Source organism: Carcharodon carcharias, chromosome 3 (assembly GCF_017639515.1).
Source record: "Carcharodon carcharias isolate sCarCar2 chromosome 3, sCarCar2.pri, whole genome shotgun sequence".
Taxonomy (NCBI): Eukaryota; Metazoa; Chordata; class Chondrichthyes; order Lamniformes; family Lamnidae; genus Carcharodon; species Carcharodon carcharias.
Window position 1 is genome coordinate 75399742 of NC_054469.1, and position 17155 is coordinate 75416896.

The 17155-nt window shown below is 43.7% G+C and overlaps 1 protein-coding gene across 1 annotated transcript in view; it reads right to left on the reverse strand.

The window, feature by feature from the left end:
• The window catches only part of LOC121276012 (V-type proton ATPase 116 kDa subunit a1-like), a 230788-nt gene that overhangs the window by 139435 nt on the left and 74198 nt on the right, over positions 1-17155 (reverse strand). Inside the window, exon 9 of the mRNA XM_041183957.1 lies at positions 3394-3606. Coding sequence (XP_041039891.1) covers positions 3394-3606 — 213 coding nt within the window. The remainder of the gene's footprint in view (positions 1-3393; positions 3607-17155) is intronic.

Here is a 17155-nt window from a genome sequence, read left to right on the forward strand (position 1 = left end):
AATGGAGGAAAGAGAAAAAGAATATCAGCTTAAAAGGTTGGAAGTTAAAAATAGATCTCAGATACTGAGGAAGGTTCTGACGTGGAAATGACCACTTTCAACCCAACACACAGTGGGGAGATGTTTAAGTTTGCAGGTACATCTGAAGTTTGAGGAAAGGGATGTGGAGGTGTTCTTTATTTCATTTGAGAAGGTAGCTAAACAGACGAAATGGCCACAAGAAAACTGGACATTGCTTTCACAGTATAGGTTGGTAGGTAGAGCTCATGAGGTATATGCATCGCTGTCAGGAGTACTGGTGAATTATAAGACAGTAAAAAGGCTATTTTGAGTGCATATGAGTTGTTCTCCAGAGGTAGTGTGCAGGAAAGAATTCATATAGATGTTAAATCTATTTCATTGTGAAAGGTGAAATTTAAAAGGTAAGTTGAAAACAGGTGAGGTGATTGTTGGAGTAGTGGAAAAATTGCCCATTCCAGGTGTTAACTTATCTTAGATAATGATATAGTTGGGTAAATATGTTGGTGATGCCTACTGTAGTCAAGCAGCCTGTGGAGGTGCATTCAACAGAGATGTTGCAGAAAGAACATTCTGGATTGTTTCCAGATTGTGTAGTAATGAGATCACAAAGTCACAGGAAGAGGAGGAATCTAAAAGACAGGGAAAAGATGCCAATATTCAATTAGCTGAATCTGTTTTTGAAAAGGTTGTGCTGGAAGAGAAGGTTGAAGAGAATGAGGTGGAAGTGTTGAGTTCAGTTAAATTGGTAGAGTTACAGCAGAGGGAGTCAGAAATAAATAAGTTATATCAGATAGCTTATTTAGAAACAGAGACAGAATGTATTCCAGAATGTTATTACCTTAAAGGTAATGTGTTAATGAGGAAGTGGAGATCATCTCATGGTTCAGCAGATGAAAAATGGGAGGTAGTTCATCAAATAGTTATACCAACTGGATACAGAAATTAAATAATAAGAGTGGCTCATGAAATTATATTTGTGGGACATTTAGGAATTAGGAAAATACAGGCAAAAATACAAAAACGTTTTTATTGCCCTGGATTGCATAAAGATGTAGTCAAATTCTGTAGATCATGTCACACATGTAAGGTGACAGGAAAACCTCAAGCAGTGATTAAACCTGCAATTTTATTTGTGATTCAAGTATCTGAGGAACTTTTTACTAGGGTCCTGATTGATTGTGTAGGGCCCCTCCCTAAGACTAAAAGTGGAAATCAGTACTTGCTGACAATTATAGATGTGTCTGCAAGATTTACGGAAGTGATACTTTAATGAAATATTACAGCAAAGAGAATTGAAGAGGAGTTGGCTACATTTTTTTTACAATATATGGGTTACCGAAAGAAATACAGTTGGATCAAGGTTAGAATTGCATGTCACAGCTGTTTAAGGGAGGAATGAACAGCCTGGGGATAAAGCAATTTAAGTCATCAGCTTATCACCCAGAAGCACAAGGTGCTTTAGAGAGATGGCATCAACTTTAAAATCAGGACGAGAGCTTATATTAGAAGACTATCCGCAGGACTGGAATTGGGGGATTGCATTCTTGTTATTTGCTTTAAGGGATGGTCCTAATGAATCAACAGGATTTAGTCCATTTGAATTAGTCTATGGTCATGAAATAAGGGGACCACTTAATTGATTCAGAAAAAGTTAGTTGCTCAGGATTCAGAAACTACTCTCCTGGATTATTTGACAAACTTCAGAGAAAGATTGAATGGAGCATGAGAGTTTGCTAAGGAACATTTAAAGATATCACAGCAGGTGATGAAGGCAAAGGCAGCTAAGAGGGTCAAAGCCCATACTTTTGTTGCTGGGGAAAAAGTATTAGTTTTGTTACCAGTGTTAGGTGAACCAGTAAAGGCAAGGTTTAGTGGGCCTTACAGGATTGAAAAGGAATTGAGTAAAGTAAATTATTTAATAAATACTCCAGATAGAAGAAAGAAGCAGAGGATGTGTCTTGTAAGTCAGCTTAAAAAGTACATTCACAGGGAAGATAACCAAAAGGAGGTATTAGTGGTGGTAAATAAGGGGAAAGAGATAGAAATGAAGGATTCTGAAATTGATTTCCCTCTAATCAAACTAGGATACTGGAAACATAGATACTGGACTGAAATGACTTCCGTTGATACAAAGGATTTGTATATATTGGTATGTTAATGCATAGTGGCATAACAATTTTATGTATATAGTTAAGTATAGCAAGTAATGTAAGATGGGTTGAGAAAATGAAGCTGTCTTTTAAAATTATGATAGTTCGTTTTTCCATAAGGATGGAGGTGTCACGAAACTATCATATTTTTCATAATATTATTGTGGGACTTTGTAAAGTAGGCTTGTTTATGTATGTGTGTGTTTGGATCTATGTGTGGCTGATTTAATTAAATTAAAGATGGATATATTGCAAGGTTTAGGTGTAAAGTGGCATTTGAAATGTGAATGAGCGAGCTAGGGTAAAGTCAGCAGATTGGGTGTGAATAAAATTTGCATTTTTAGATAAGGGGAAAAGTTGTTTGATTTTCAAAGAGACATGATAAGGTTTTTATAACTGGAAAGGTAAATAAGGCAATGTTATTCTGTTGATTTTTCTCAAAAGTGCTGACCATAATGACAATATAAAAGATTTCTATATCATGGGAAAAGTAAATTCCAAAGACATGGGGGAACAGTGGGATTTACAAATCAAAGGAGGAGAAATATATTTAAAGAAGGATGGAAGGCTGTGTGGGTGTGGCCATGTGAGATCTGAAAGGTACACTGTGTGAAACAGCTTGGGAAAAGCCTCCAGCCGCTTTGCAGAAGTCTGCTGTTCCAGTAACCAGAGGTGTGTCAAAAACCTTTTGAATTGCACTGTCGAGTATGTGCTTGTGGTAACCTTGCTGCATTGACTTTATAAATTTAAAATCTATTTTAAAGGTGGTGTAGTTGGGGGTGTGGTTAATTAGAAATTTTTTAAATCTCTAAAGGTATTAGTGGACTCATTACTTCTGAATTCAGTGCACAAACCTTCTCATTATAATTACAAATTGCAAAACCATTGTGATAGAATGGGCAAGTTTCCCTTGTGGATTTGGCCAGCCTGGAAAATACCACATGCCGTACCATATCACCTTCCTCAACCCTCATGCACTGCACAATGACTATTGGTCATTATTCAACCATCATATACTTCGGAAGAACTAATAACCAATGGCTCACTCAGTAAACGCTGCAAACTTAAAGTTGATTTTTGGATTGGGCACAGCATAATTATAGCATAAATATTAATCAATGATTGCTATACAAAAATAGTTGTGACTCAAAATACTCAAGGGGTTTTACAGTCACCAGCAGATTTAGATTCCTTACTTTTTGGACATATTTGAGATACTTACTGATTCTTTTGTTAATGTGTAATGGACTTTTTTAAGGTCTGTAACAGGACACCAGATTTCAGCTATTAAACACTTCTGGGTAATGTCAATGTTACAAAGATTTAGCGTGTAATAAATTGCCTTCATCTTCTTGACTTTAACATTCCACTTGTGAATATCCTTAGCAGCAGAGAGCAGCAAATTGTTACGGTGCTTTTCTGTCTGGTCAAGTATCTGTTCAAAGAATGAAAGAGTTAGTCTTAGCATAATTAAAGATCAGTTTTGATGCACATCACTTTATCAGTGTAAATAAAAAAAAGCTCTAATTTACGTAGTGAACTCTAGATTGCAACACGCAAAGACCAATCAAAGATACTTTCTTCGTGCTCAAACAAATCACAATTTAAGAGGCCAGAGCAATTATTGGGTAATGCACTGAAGATTATATAGCAACTGGTCAAAGCCCAATTACAGCATGCTATCTGTGGCTCATCTGTATATGTTGTGATAATTATGAAATTTGTTTATCTTTTATGTTAAAATGAAATTAAATCAAAAGTACAAAAAATAAACAAGACTAGCAGGAGGTGCTCTTAAATATTTGATAGTCTAAAGAAAAACAGCTGCACAATATTTTCATTTTTGCCACCTTTAACATTGAAAAACTGCGAATTAGCAAGATTTGTTGTCAAGGTGATCTTTCTTGTGCATTTATTGGATAGTTACATTGGTAGTTAGAATTCTCTGTCTAATAATTGATCAATCCGCAATCAGTCAAACCGAATGACAAAATAAAATAAGGGAATACACATTTTATTAATTTTGCTAAGACTTTGAGTTATTACAGAAATTATTTATTTAAACAATAAAATGCAATGAACATCAATGGGAAATAAACGATTTGCAATAAAACAATTATAAATACCCTGTCAAGAAGGAAAGCCCAATGGCACATTACAATCCTTCAATTCTTTTGCTAAAACAAACGTTTGTGTAAAGGAGAAACTTTAGCACTGAATTATATACTCTAGATATTTAGCTGGTTAATATCTGAGCTGATAGTGTCAGATAATACTGAGTATTTTTGGTTAAAGCTTAATTGCAGAAGAGTTATACAATGTGAAACTATAGGAATAAATTAGAACATGCTGAAACTTACAACAAGCCATTTGACATTTTGAGACCATTATTAGACCTGAATGAAGGGCTGCAAGCAAAACACCTTTCTTTTATAAATCATAATCAATCTGCTATACATTCAGAACTTCCCTTTTCATGACAAGCACAGGAGAGTAAAGCTGGAATTTTCTGGTCCCTGTTGGTGTCGGGCGTCTTGGCAGGCGTGAGAGGACAATATGGCGAGAAGACCAAAAATCAGTTTTACGCCATTGTGAAACCAGTTTGCAATTGTCTGCTCCGCCCGTCAATGGCAGGCCATGTTTCCTGCCGCCGGACGTTGGGAATGCCATTTTAATATATTTGCATCTAATTATAAGCCCTGCTCACCAAAATCATCCCCCTGCACTGGAGCATCCGGCTACATGCTGACATGTTTCACAACTGTATATAAGTGAGGTGCACCTAGCGAGCTGCACTTCGCTTGAGATTTCGAGGTTTGTTTGCCCACCTTCCTTTGGGCAGCACTCGCAGTGATCAGTGCCAGGCTTCAAAGGCAGCACCACATCACTTTTAGGGGGGCTCATGGGCAGATCTCTAACTACCAGACCAGCAGTATGGCGTGGGTAGCTTTTCAACATTTGTAGGGCTAAGGCTTGTTTGGGGAAGGAGGAGAAGTAGCCTCAGGCCAGGGAAGAGACTTCAGGGTGGGGGCTGTACTGGGATAGGGGGGCACATGTTGATCTGTGCAAGTGGCTTCAAAATGGTACGGTCTGAGATGGCAGTCTCCAGAGGAGATGAGGCCAGATGGTGATGTGAGGTTTTGCGTGAGAGAGTGAGTGGCGGTGTCCCTTGAGCTGGCAGTGAGTGAGATGCCAGTGAACGTGCCATGGGCTTGTGAGTGTGTGAGCTAAGAGTGATGAGATGGTTGATTTAACCTGGCGGCATGCTTGAGATTATTCATCCTTTTTCTGCATTGGATGCCTCTTATGTGCAGCATTGGCACTGGCCAACTCTGCCACCGCCTCCCAAGCCGGAGTGGTGAGACTGCTGGGCCTCCTGCAGCCAGAGCTGGGGTAGACGACATTGTGGCAGGCCCACATGTCATCCAGAAGGCATTCCAGGGGCTTATCACCAAACTGGGGGGGCTGCACTCTTCCTGGCTTTTGGGGCCATGTCTTCACTGGTGCCCCCCTGGGCTGCAAGTATTGAGAAGCATGTGTGCAACTGCAGTTTAAATATGGTGCCCTGCTTGAGGAAGCGGTGAAGTAACGGTATGGCGGGCAAATCAGAGGCCACCTGCCAGCAAGATAGCGTGTTTCCTTTGGCTGCAGAATTAATGAGGCGGAATGGGATGATAGGGCGTGAAAAGCCGCCATTGCGGCCGGTGGGTTAAATGTCCTTTTTCTGCCCACTACCACACTTGGGGCGGAATCATCCCAGATTTGCACTACGTTTTCCCATCTATAGCTATATTTGCTTTTCTGCTTTTAATTTATTGTCCAGCATACTAAGACATGCTTTTTATAATGGCCGGGATGTTCCGGCCCCGTCATGGGTAGGACCTGCTGTGGGCGAGGTGGCGCCCCAGCTAGAAGTCCATTGACTTGCGGCGGGACCGGAAGATCCCAGCGGTGGGTGGGTGCGGGAAATCCTGCCCCATATCTATAATAGATGTTTGTTCAAAATAACATTTTTATGTTGTTTCTCTGAGGAAGGATAATTTTTTTTAACTGTGTGGGTAATATGACAGAAACTGGCACTAATCCAGTTATTAATTCAACTGCCCAAATCTCTTCCCAGATCCTTGCATGTTGTATCCCGAATGGATATTAATGTTTGACTAAGTGTCAGCTATCTCTGTCACCTATTCCTCCTAGAATCTATAGGTTTCTAAAACCTCTACAAGGGCCAGAATTTAAGCTGAAACTGATGGACTCTGTGTGTTAGCCAAAATGGCATCAGAATCTGATTCCAAAAGACCTGCCCCCAAACTCAGCACCTCCCAATTTTTCTGGGGGTGGCGGGGTGTGAACGGAGGTGAGAGGCATTTCACATATCCGAGACTTATGGAGGCAGCGGCACATTTAAAATTGCTGCTGCCTTCAATCAGAAACGATTTCATTACCAGGATCACCAACTGGGTCAGTTGAATTAACTTCTGATTGTTCTAGCTATTTTAGAACCATCACTCATACATAGGTGAAACATTTTCTTCCTGTGCTGTAAATTTGTATGGGTCTATGGTAATGGAATGAAAAAGTGATCTCTTGGTTCGCAGCAGCCAATCACAGATTTAGCTCATTAGTGACATCAACCAAGTGACAATCTTTTGATCCAGCTGAGAGAAATATCAAAAATTGTATGTTTTTAATTTAAAATAATTGAGGCTACTTTGTTCTGAAAGTAAACTCCTGCCTATGACACTATGCTCCCTTAAATATCCTTGTTGCCAAATTTATTAGCCTCCATTAATATGTTTAATTAATTGTATACCCAGCTCCCATGTAGAAGCCATTAAATGCTCATGTGCTAAAACCCTTAGCTTTGATATTTTGTTTAGTTTAAGAGCTGATCCCCAACTCGTGGTATTTAGCACAAAATGGTCTAAATCTGTTGGAATTCTTTGAAGAGGTCAGGTACCCTTTTGGAGGGGGCCAGGTATCCCTTTGGGGTTGGTAAGAGTAGACAAGCACGTGTGTAAAAAAATGAATAAAGTCTATGGTGCTGACAAGCAATTTAAATGTGCTGTTCTTTAAATTTTGAAAAAAAACAGCCTGCAGTTGAAAACAATTGATGCTTCCTGAAGGTTACCAGTATAGGATTAGTGCTGCTTGATTGCTTCCAAAACCTATCATTATCATAAAGCTCTGAAGAAGAGTCATACCGACTCGAAACGTTAACTCTTTTTTTCTCCACAGATGCTATTAGACCTGCTGGGTTTTTCCAGCATTTTGTGTTTTTGTTTTGGATTCCCAGCATCTGTGGTATTTTGCTTTTACCTATCATTATCATGGTGGGGATCTGTAAGTTTAGTTTGATTGACAATTCCAAGAGATTATAAAAGGATTAGCTGTCTGTGATATGGGACTATGATTACAAATGTTTGCTTTTATGAGGCATTAAGTACTTGAAGGGATTTGAATTATTGAATTGGATTTTATCAATGACATTAATATAATAACTTCTGTATTAGACTCGAATAACCACATCCATTAGAATCCACCCAGCATGCCATGGGCATTCCTCCAGGGTTACGTTGCTGTCAGGCTGAAGCTTCCCCTGCTCCTTGAATGTCTGCGATGTAAGCAATGCCCTGCTTTATTTTATGTAATCTGAGAATAGCTCCTGAAGTCTATCCATGGTGGAAGTTGGGTGAGTTGGCATGGAGGGCATAAGGATAAAGGGTGGCGGGTGGGGAGAGCATGAGTTGACATTAAGTTGGCATAGGGAATATAAAGAGCCCTGGGGATGGGTGGACACAGAGGGTATGAGGGACCACGGCATGAATTGGCATGGATTTTGCGGGGTGGGGGGCGGGGGCGGTGAGGTCTAGAGGGCTGTGTTTTGTTTTAGTTTGTTTTAGTTTTTATTACAACTTGACAGCCCCTGTGGCTGCTGGTGCACTGTTTCTGAGGGTGGCAGGCGCTGACTCCAGTTATCACCCACCCATGAAAATTAGGCTGCTTGGGGATGTTTCTCCTGAGTTGGGCTTGAGAGTTGGGTATTTTCCTGACACTATGCACTCGACTAGGGACCAAAAATTTGTGTGTCACTTTTTGACTTACTTTATATTCTCCCCAATACTTTTTAACTTTCTCTTGCATTAGGGGCCCTAGTGTTTCACCCAAGTTTCATTACAATATATTAAAATTTCTCAGTGAGTCACCACTTATCACACAATAATTATTATGCCTGTAGATGGCACTGTTATAGGTGTTTTCAATATTAAATATCATGCAACATCACACCCCACAACAATACCATGCAATTTGAAACTATCAAGGTACCTGTACGCATTTCTACTCTATTGTCACTAAATGGCTTTGCATCGATGTTCTTGAGTTTAAGGTAAATTATAAAAATTGTGAGCTGTAATGTCATTTTATATGCAAATTTACTGTGGTAACTTCCAATTTTTTCTAAGGCAATATATTGATCTGAATGCAGTATTTATGTAACATCTGGCACTGATCAGGACACCTCCACATCCCCATATGCACTGAGTATAATTTTGGCCCCAAGTGAACATTAGTCCCATTTTTACCAACCCCACATGTCTATGGGCGGAATTGTCCCAGATTTTCACTAGGTGTGGTAGCGGGTGGAAAAAGTGTTTTACCCGCTGGCTGCGTGGAGGCTTCTCACGCCGTATTGTCCCAATCCCGCTGCATAAATTATGCATGCCCAGGAAACATGTGGTTTCGATGGCGGGCAGGCTCTCATTCGCCCGCCATGCCATCATTTTGCCGCTTCATCATGCCAGACGCCATATTTAAAGTGCAGTCATGTGCACATCTCTCAGTATTTCCAGCCCAGGACTGCTGCACGGACGACATGGCCACAAAAGGCAAGAAAACTGCGGCCACCCACCACCCTCAGTTTAATGACACATCCCTCGAGCACCTTTTGGATGCAGTGGAGGCCCACCGTGATGTCTTCTACCCCCGTTGTAGCTGTAGGAAGGGTAGTAACTTCATTAATCCAGCTTGGGGGGCATTGGCAAAGGTGGTCAGTGCCAATGCTCTGCAAAACAGGACAGCCACCCAGTGCCACAACAAAATGGTCTCATCCATTCATCCCCCCCTCCCTCTCTCTCCCCCCTCTTTCTCTCTCCCCCCGTCACTCCCCCTCCCTCTCTCTCCCCCCTCCCTCTCTCTCCCCCCCTCCCTCTCTCCCCCCCTCCCTCTCTCTCTCCCCCCCTCCCTCTCTCTCTCCCCCCCTCTCTCTCTCTCCCCCCTCTTCCTCTCTCTCTCCCCATTCCCTCTCTCCCCCCGCCCCTTGTTCTCTCTCCCCCCACTCCCTCTCTCTCCCCCCTCTCCCTCTCTCCCCCCCTCTCGTCAGGCTAAGTCACTCTTCTTACTACCCTCATCTCACACACTTACACACCCATCACACATCCACAGCGATCTCACACCTCAAGGGACAACAGCACGAACTCTCACACACCCTCTCTCATCTCCATCCAGCTCATATCCTCTGGAGCTCACATCCTCATCCTGTCCATGTCTTCACTCACCTCACAAACATTTCATGCAGTGTCATGAGTCCTGCTCCCACTCTCTCCATCTGTTTTCATGCAGGAGAACCTGGCTCAGAACATCAGGGGGAGGCCCCAGACTGCTCATCCACTTTGAGGAGCGTATCATTGTGTTGACTGGTGAGGATGTGGACCGTGCCTGTGGCGATGGTGAAGTCGGTGGCGAACACACTTGTGAGGATCCTGCACCACATCATCCCTCTCTCAATGCATCTGTGAGTGCTCTCTCTCCTGCTTTTGATTCTGCTGCCATGCACTAATTATCTCTATTATGGTTCACAAGGAGCTTTGCCAAGCGACTGACACCCTCAGCCAGCCAGTCCCTCAGCTCCATCCACAACCTCATCTCCAGCCAAGAGGACACCTCTTCCATTGAAGAGCTGGAAATAAGCAGCCTGAAGGATCTGTCAGAGCACTTACCCACACCTGCCACCAGCGCAGAGACATGCGCCTCAGTGGAACCTAGATCTAGAGCAGACATGGGTTCACAATCTGGTGGTCAGCACATGGACACGTGTCCACAGCAGGAGGAGGCAGGTTCAGCCAAACTCCACAGCACTCAGAGGACTGCTGGGGAAGAGGCATCTGTGAGGTCCGGGTTAGATGACGAACCTCTGGATTCAGCCTCCCTACTCATCGTGGAGAGTCAACAGAAGGCGGGAGAACATCACCCAGAGCTGTTGGAAGCCCTCAACAAAGTGTCACATGAGTCAGAGGGTTGTGTCTGTCTGCTCTCTGATGAAGTGGTGCCCACATGTGCGTGTGTGGAGGTCTCCATGGGGAGAATGGTGGACACCATGGAGACCCTGGTGCAGAGGAATGCGGAGATATGCATAGACCTGCACTCCATTGCTATAGCCATGGGTAAGTTCCTGCAGTGATGATGAGAGAGGGAAATGGGGCACCTTGATGTCCGCCCAGGTGCTCCTTCCCCTCAATGAGTCAGGCCGGGGCCCTCGGGCACCCAAAGGGAGGAGGAGTGGCAGCTGGAAGCCCCTGAGCCATCTGTTCAGGAATCTCAGAGGCTGTCCTCTTCTTCTGAGTGTCCTTCACCTGTGACCCCCTCAGCGATGTCTTTTGTCACTGCAGAGGGAGCAGCTGGCCTGCAGGAGGACAGCCAAAGCAAATCAGGGCCCACAAGGCATCGGATCTCCAAATGCTCTGCAAAACATCTCCAAAGGCATCAGAGGCAACAGCGCAAACCATTGCACAGCTGTCTCCACCCCTGCTGCAAATGTCAGGGCAGCAATTAGAATTCTAAGGCATTCAAAAGAAATTCTGATCACAGTTGATTGCATGGGTGAAAACCTTTTGTCAATTTACAATCAGGAAATATATTCACTTTCACTGAACAACATGTAATGGTGTCTTTCGGCTTCATTGACAGGCTTCCTGAATCCTCTCACTGCAATCCCCCTGACCAACCAGCAGTTCAACTGCACACAGCTGGCCCATGAGTGATCCTGGAGGGAGAAGTGTGTGTGTGTTTGGCAAGGCCTTTTGGAGCCTCGTGCAAGCACTCTCCCACGCACACGGATCCTTCCTTAAACACACTCATCTCAGTGTCCTGAGCATTTTCAACACTTCCTCCTGGGATTCGTTTTCAGTTGGCCATCTCCACCCACCCACTGATCACACTCCTATGCAGCACCTGAACTCGCCCACCACGACTCTTGTTTCACTTTTGATTTACCCAGCATGTTATCGCTCCTGCTTTTCTTTCATTCCCCCAGTCACCCATTTCCTTTCCTCCACTACTGTCCAACCCTCTGGCATCAACTTCCACTTCCCCTCCGTGACCTACCACCCACAATCTTTCTCTTTCAGGGATTTCCGGGTGAACATGCAGGTTCCCTTCCTTCCCGAAAATCTCACCCCATCCACATTAACCTCCCGATCTCTTCCTTCCTACTCCCAGGGTCCACGTCTGCCTCCGAGTCCCCACCAACCACCCTTGCTGTCCCTTCTACTGAGACCATTGAAATGTCACCCTCCTGGGCTACCATCCCATTCTGTCCTTGGTCATTCTGACCATTCCGTCATACCATGCCCACTGCCCACCCTCAGTTCGCTCCCCAGGAAGTAGTCATGGACCCAACAGAGCCCTCCATTGCACATTCACCTGAACATCCCACCATGCACACTCTTTCCCCCCTTGGAACTCCTTCCCCCTTTAGAACTCCTTCCCCCCACCAGACTCCCTCCCCCACGCAGTCCTTTCCCTCCCCAGTGTCCTTCCTTCGCCCTTACTTCTTCTTCCGCCCTTACTCCATCCCACTTCTGACTCCTTCCTCCACCCTTACTTCTTCCTCCACCCTTACTCCTTCCCCTCTTTGCACTCCTTCCTTCCCCCAGACTCCTTCCCCACCCACCCCCCCCACCCACCCACCACCTGGGCTCCTTCCCCTCTACAATCCTTCCTCCTCTCCACCCCCGGACTCCTATATCCCCCTGGATCCCTTCCCCTCTCCACACTCCTTTCTCCCCCTGCACTCCTTGCTACCCCTCCTTTCCCTCTCCGCACTCCTTCCCCACTCCAAACTCCTTCCCTTACACCTTCCGCTCCCTCTTTGAACCTACCTCCCCAGTTGCCGTCTTCTCCCCGTTACCCCCTCCTCCCCGTGTAGTCCCTCCCGACACCTTCTTTCCACCCTCAGCCTCATCACCCCGACACCTTCATTCACCCCTCCCAATCTCATCCCCCTCTCACCTTTGGTACCTCTTTCCCAACCTCACACTGCCTGTCCTGACACCGCTTCCTCTATTAGTTGATCTTAGACCTTTCTCTCCCATCCAACCGGTAGATCTTCCTCTCTCAAACACAACTGGACCTTCTTCTCTCAAACACAGCTGGACCTTCCTTTTCACCCCCTTGACCATCATCCGTTGTGAGCAAACCTTCAACTGTGACTTTCCACCTTCCATGAGCTGTTTCGTGGTGGAGCCACATCCATCAGAATCCACCCAGCATGCCGTGGACATCCCTTCAGGGTCTTGCTGCTGTCAGGCTGCAGCATCCCCTGCTCCTCGGATGTCCACGATGTAAGCAATACCCTGCTGGTAAGTCCTGACTCCTGCACGCCACACTTTCCAAGACGTGTTCTGCATCAGTGTGTTTTCCCGCTGACGTGGGCGGCGATTGCAAACTGGTTTCAAGACATCGTGAAACTGATTTTTGACTTTTCACCATGTTGTCCGCTCATGCCATCGAACACACCAGCACGGAAAATTCTGCCCTCTATTTCTGTCCCTCACCCTTCCCTACTAATTTGTTTCCCAGCTTCGCCCTCTTCCAATAAGTCTGATTCCTGTCTTTCATCTGCTGAGAGACTTTGATAGCCTAGTGCCCATATCTCCACTCAGCCACCCAGAAGGAAAAAACAGTTCAGACCAGTACTTTTATTTTCCAGTTTTTACTGGTGTTCCATTTTAAGGTACACAAGACCAGTTCGGACCAGAATTCTTATTTCCCCATTTTTACTGTTTTTTCCTTCTGGGCACTGTGTCTTTTTTATTCATTCATGGAATGTGGGCTTCACTGGCTTGGCCAGCATTTATTGCTCAACCATAATTGTCCTTGTGAAGGTTCAAAATCTATCCCATTTAGTACAATGGTAGTGCCACAACATGATAGAGGGTATCTGCAATGTGAAGTTGGGACTTCGTCTCCACAACCACTGTGCGGTGGTCACTTCTAGCGATACTGTCATGGACAGATGCATCTGTGGTTGGTGAGGATGAAGTCAAGTATGTTTTTCTCTCTTGTTAGTTCCCTCACCACTTGCCGCAGACCCAGTCTAGCAGTTATGTCATTTAGGACTCGCCCAGCTTGTTCAGTAGTGGTGCTATCAAGCCACTTTTGGTGATGGACATTGAAGTCCCCCTCCCAGAGTACATTCTGTGCCCTTACCACCCTCAGTGCTTCCTCCAAATGATGTTTGACATAGAGGAGCGCTGATTCATCAGCTCAGGGAGGGTGGTACGTGGCAATCAACAGGAAGTTTCCTTGCCCATGTTTGACTTGACGCCATTAGACTTCTTGGGTTCCAGTGTCAATGTTGAGGATTCCCACGGCAGCTTTCTCTCGACTGTATATCACTGTGCCGCCACCTCTGCTGGGCCTGTCCTGCCGGTGGGATGGTGATGGTGATGTCCGGGACATTATCTTTAACGTATGATTCTGTGCGGATGACTATGTCAGGCTGTTGCTTGACTAGTCTGTGAGATAACTCTCCCAATTTTGGCACTAGCACCCAGATGTTAGTAAGGAGGACTTTGCAGGGTTGACTGGGCTGAGATTGCCGTTGTCATTTCTGGTGCCTGGGTCGATGCCAGGTGGTCTGTCCAGTTTCATTCCTTTTTTGTGACTTTGTAGTGGTTTGTTATAACTGAATGGCTTGCAAGGCCACTTCAGAGGGCATTTTAGGAGTCAATTGCATAGCTGTGGATCTAGAGTCACATGTAGACCAGACCAGTTAAGGACACAGATTTCCTTCCCTAAAGGACATTAGTTTCCCCATTTCCCCTCCATCATCTGTTCATTATCTCACACCTTTCTCCTTTTATCTCTCTATGCCTAGCATCTCTCACTTATTCCTACCTCCCTCTCTCCTCCTTTCTCCTTCCAACATCCTCTTTCTCTCCCTTCCTTTTCCTCTCTGCACCTTTCAACTCTTCCCTCTTTCTCTTCATCCTCTCCTCTTCCCTTTTCCCTTCCCCTGTGTTGGCACAGCTAATTGCCTTTCCTAATCTTCCCTAAGAGAAAGAATGTCTTGTACTTGTATCATGCCTTTCCCCACCACAAGAACATTTCAAAGCACTTTCCATCTAACGATGAGCTTTTGAACTGTTGTAATGTGGGGAAAAACAGCAGCCAATATACACAGCATAAACTGCCACAAACAGCAATGTGATAATGATCAGATAATCTGTTTTTGTGATATTGATTGAGGGAGAAATATGGGCCACAACATCTGGGATAACTGCTCTTCTTCAAAGAATTGCCACAGAATCTTTTACACCCACCTCTTTCAGGAGTCCCTGAGTGCCAGCTTAACTTTTACACTTCAAAACAAAAACAGAATTACCTGGAAAAACTCAGCAGGTCTGGCAGCATCGGCGGAGAAGAAAAGAGTTGACGTTTCGAGTCCTCATGACCCTTCGACAGAACTTGCGTTCGAGTCCAAGAAAGAGTTGAAATATAAGCTGGTTTAAGGTGTGTGTGTGGGGGGCGGAGAGATAGAGAGACAAAGAGGTGGAGGGGGGGGGTGGGGGTGTGTGGTTGTAGGGACAAACAAGCAGTGATAGAAGCAGATTTACACTTAACACCTAGAACGGGATTTGAACCCAGAATCTCTTAACTTTGAGGTAAGAGTGCTACCAATTGAGCCAACACTGAATATCAGGAGACTGTGCTTACACAACACTATGGGAGATTGACTAGTTATTAAATGAATAGTTTGGAGGAATACCAAAGAAGGAGAGTGGCAGGAGGTGGTGCTGGACAAACATTTCATCTCACAGTTAGGTCATTTTAGAAAGCAATTTATTCATATTAGAGTTGACTATTTTTAAAAAACACTGTACTGTCGTATTAGTTATTTTTCACATGTGTCTTGCCAGCAGATGCCAAAAACAATAAAAATCATTAATTAAAATGACAATTTATGTATGAAAATAAATTAGTTTTGGTACTTGAAGTACTAGACAGCTTATTGGAAAAAAATATTGTTTTCAGAATTGTTGCAGGTCAGTTACTGAATGAAAGAGTTAGAAAGGTGGAAGAAAATTATTGAATTTATTTTATCAGGATGATGTTGGTGATTTGGTTTGGCTTCATTAATTATAACAACAATCTTAGAATATAACAGGAGATTTTTCAGATGACCACGTCTAAAACTCAAAGAATCTCTTTCTGACTACTGTATTATGTTCAAGTAGTCTCTTAAAATTAGAAGTTTTTTTTACTTGTATACAAATATTAATATCTTTTTGTCGAACATAACACTGCTAAATTTTCTGGTTTTCCTCTTTTTCACAATGTCCATGGTTGATGGCACAGTATCATAAATAGTCACTGGTTATTTTAGTGGAATAAATTCTACAATCCAAGTCTCACCAAAAACAGAAAAAATATTTAAACACATGCGCTAGTGTTCAGTGGAACCAAGCACCAGCTGTAACCGTAGCAACTTGCACCCAATAACTCTTTTTGAGCTTTCAATGGTGTCAGTACCATAAACAAGATACACTTCTTGTAGTCAATGTAACAGTCAAGGACCCCTCCTATCTGTAACGATGGTAACTATGATGCTACTTTACTGCAGTCTGTAAAAAATGTTATACAATATCTTCCAAAATTTAACTATTTTTTTTCACTTTCTTTTTTATCTTTTGGACCAACTGACATGAAACTAAAATATATGGCAATTGGATATAAAAGCTAGGAATTTATGAATAACAAGCAGCCCTGTATACCTTCCCGTGACTTCACTACTCACTTTTTTACATGCAATGATGGTCAACAACAAATTGTGACTTTTGTTTCACTGCCGTTTCATTTAAAAAAAAAATTAGGAATGGTGCAATAGCAAGATTAAATTTTTGAAAAAAAACTCCTCACTTGCTGTTCAAGGTCTCTCTGTTGGGATTTTTGTGCGGACCTCAGTTTAGGCAGCCAGTGGGGCCTATTAGAACCCTGTTTCAATTTTGGTGTCCTATTGAACTGAAAACAGATTATCCAAACCAGCCATAAGGGGCTGTATGAAAAGCATTCAAGGTAAGTTTTTAAATGATTTTTGTGTGGTGAGTAGAGCATAAATATTCCTTCTGGCCTTACAAAAACTGTCCCATCCATAGCCCTTCCTTCCTTGATCCCCACTGCTATCACTTGACCCCATCTGCCAACTGCATTTCTGCCATCTTGGCTCTATGGAGGTGGCCTGATTTCCTGGCACACAGCCCCACTCCTCCATTTGGCAAGCTGCCTTCAGCACTGGCAGCTCACTTTTTTTTTTGCAAAAATATACTTTATTCATAAATCTTCAAAAACATTTCGAAACATTTCAAATCACCATTACAAAAATACAAACAGGTTCAAAACTTTTGCAACATGAAACACAAGGTGTATCAGAAAAATCAATGAATATTTCAATCATTGGCAGACATACATTTTAATCTGTACAGCCTGAGGGGCTCTTTACAGTTCCCAGCCCCCCTGTGCACTGTGGCAGAAAGGTCTTAGGTAGCGACCCTTCCCCATTGCGCCTTTGCGGCGGCTGCCCCAAGCTTAACTGTGTCCCTCAGCACGTAGTCCTGGACCTTGGAAAGTGCCAGTCTGCAACACTTGGTCGGAGACAACTCTTTGCGCTGGAAAACCAACAAGTTTCGGGCAGACCAAAGAGCGTC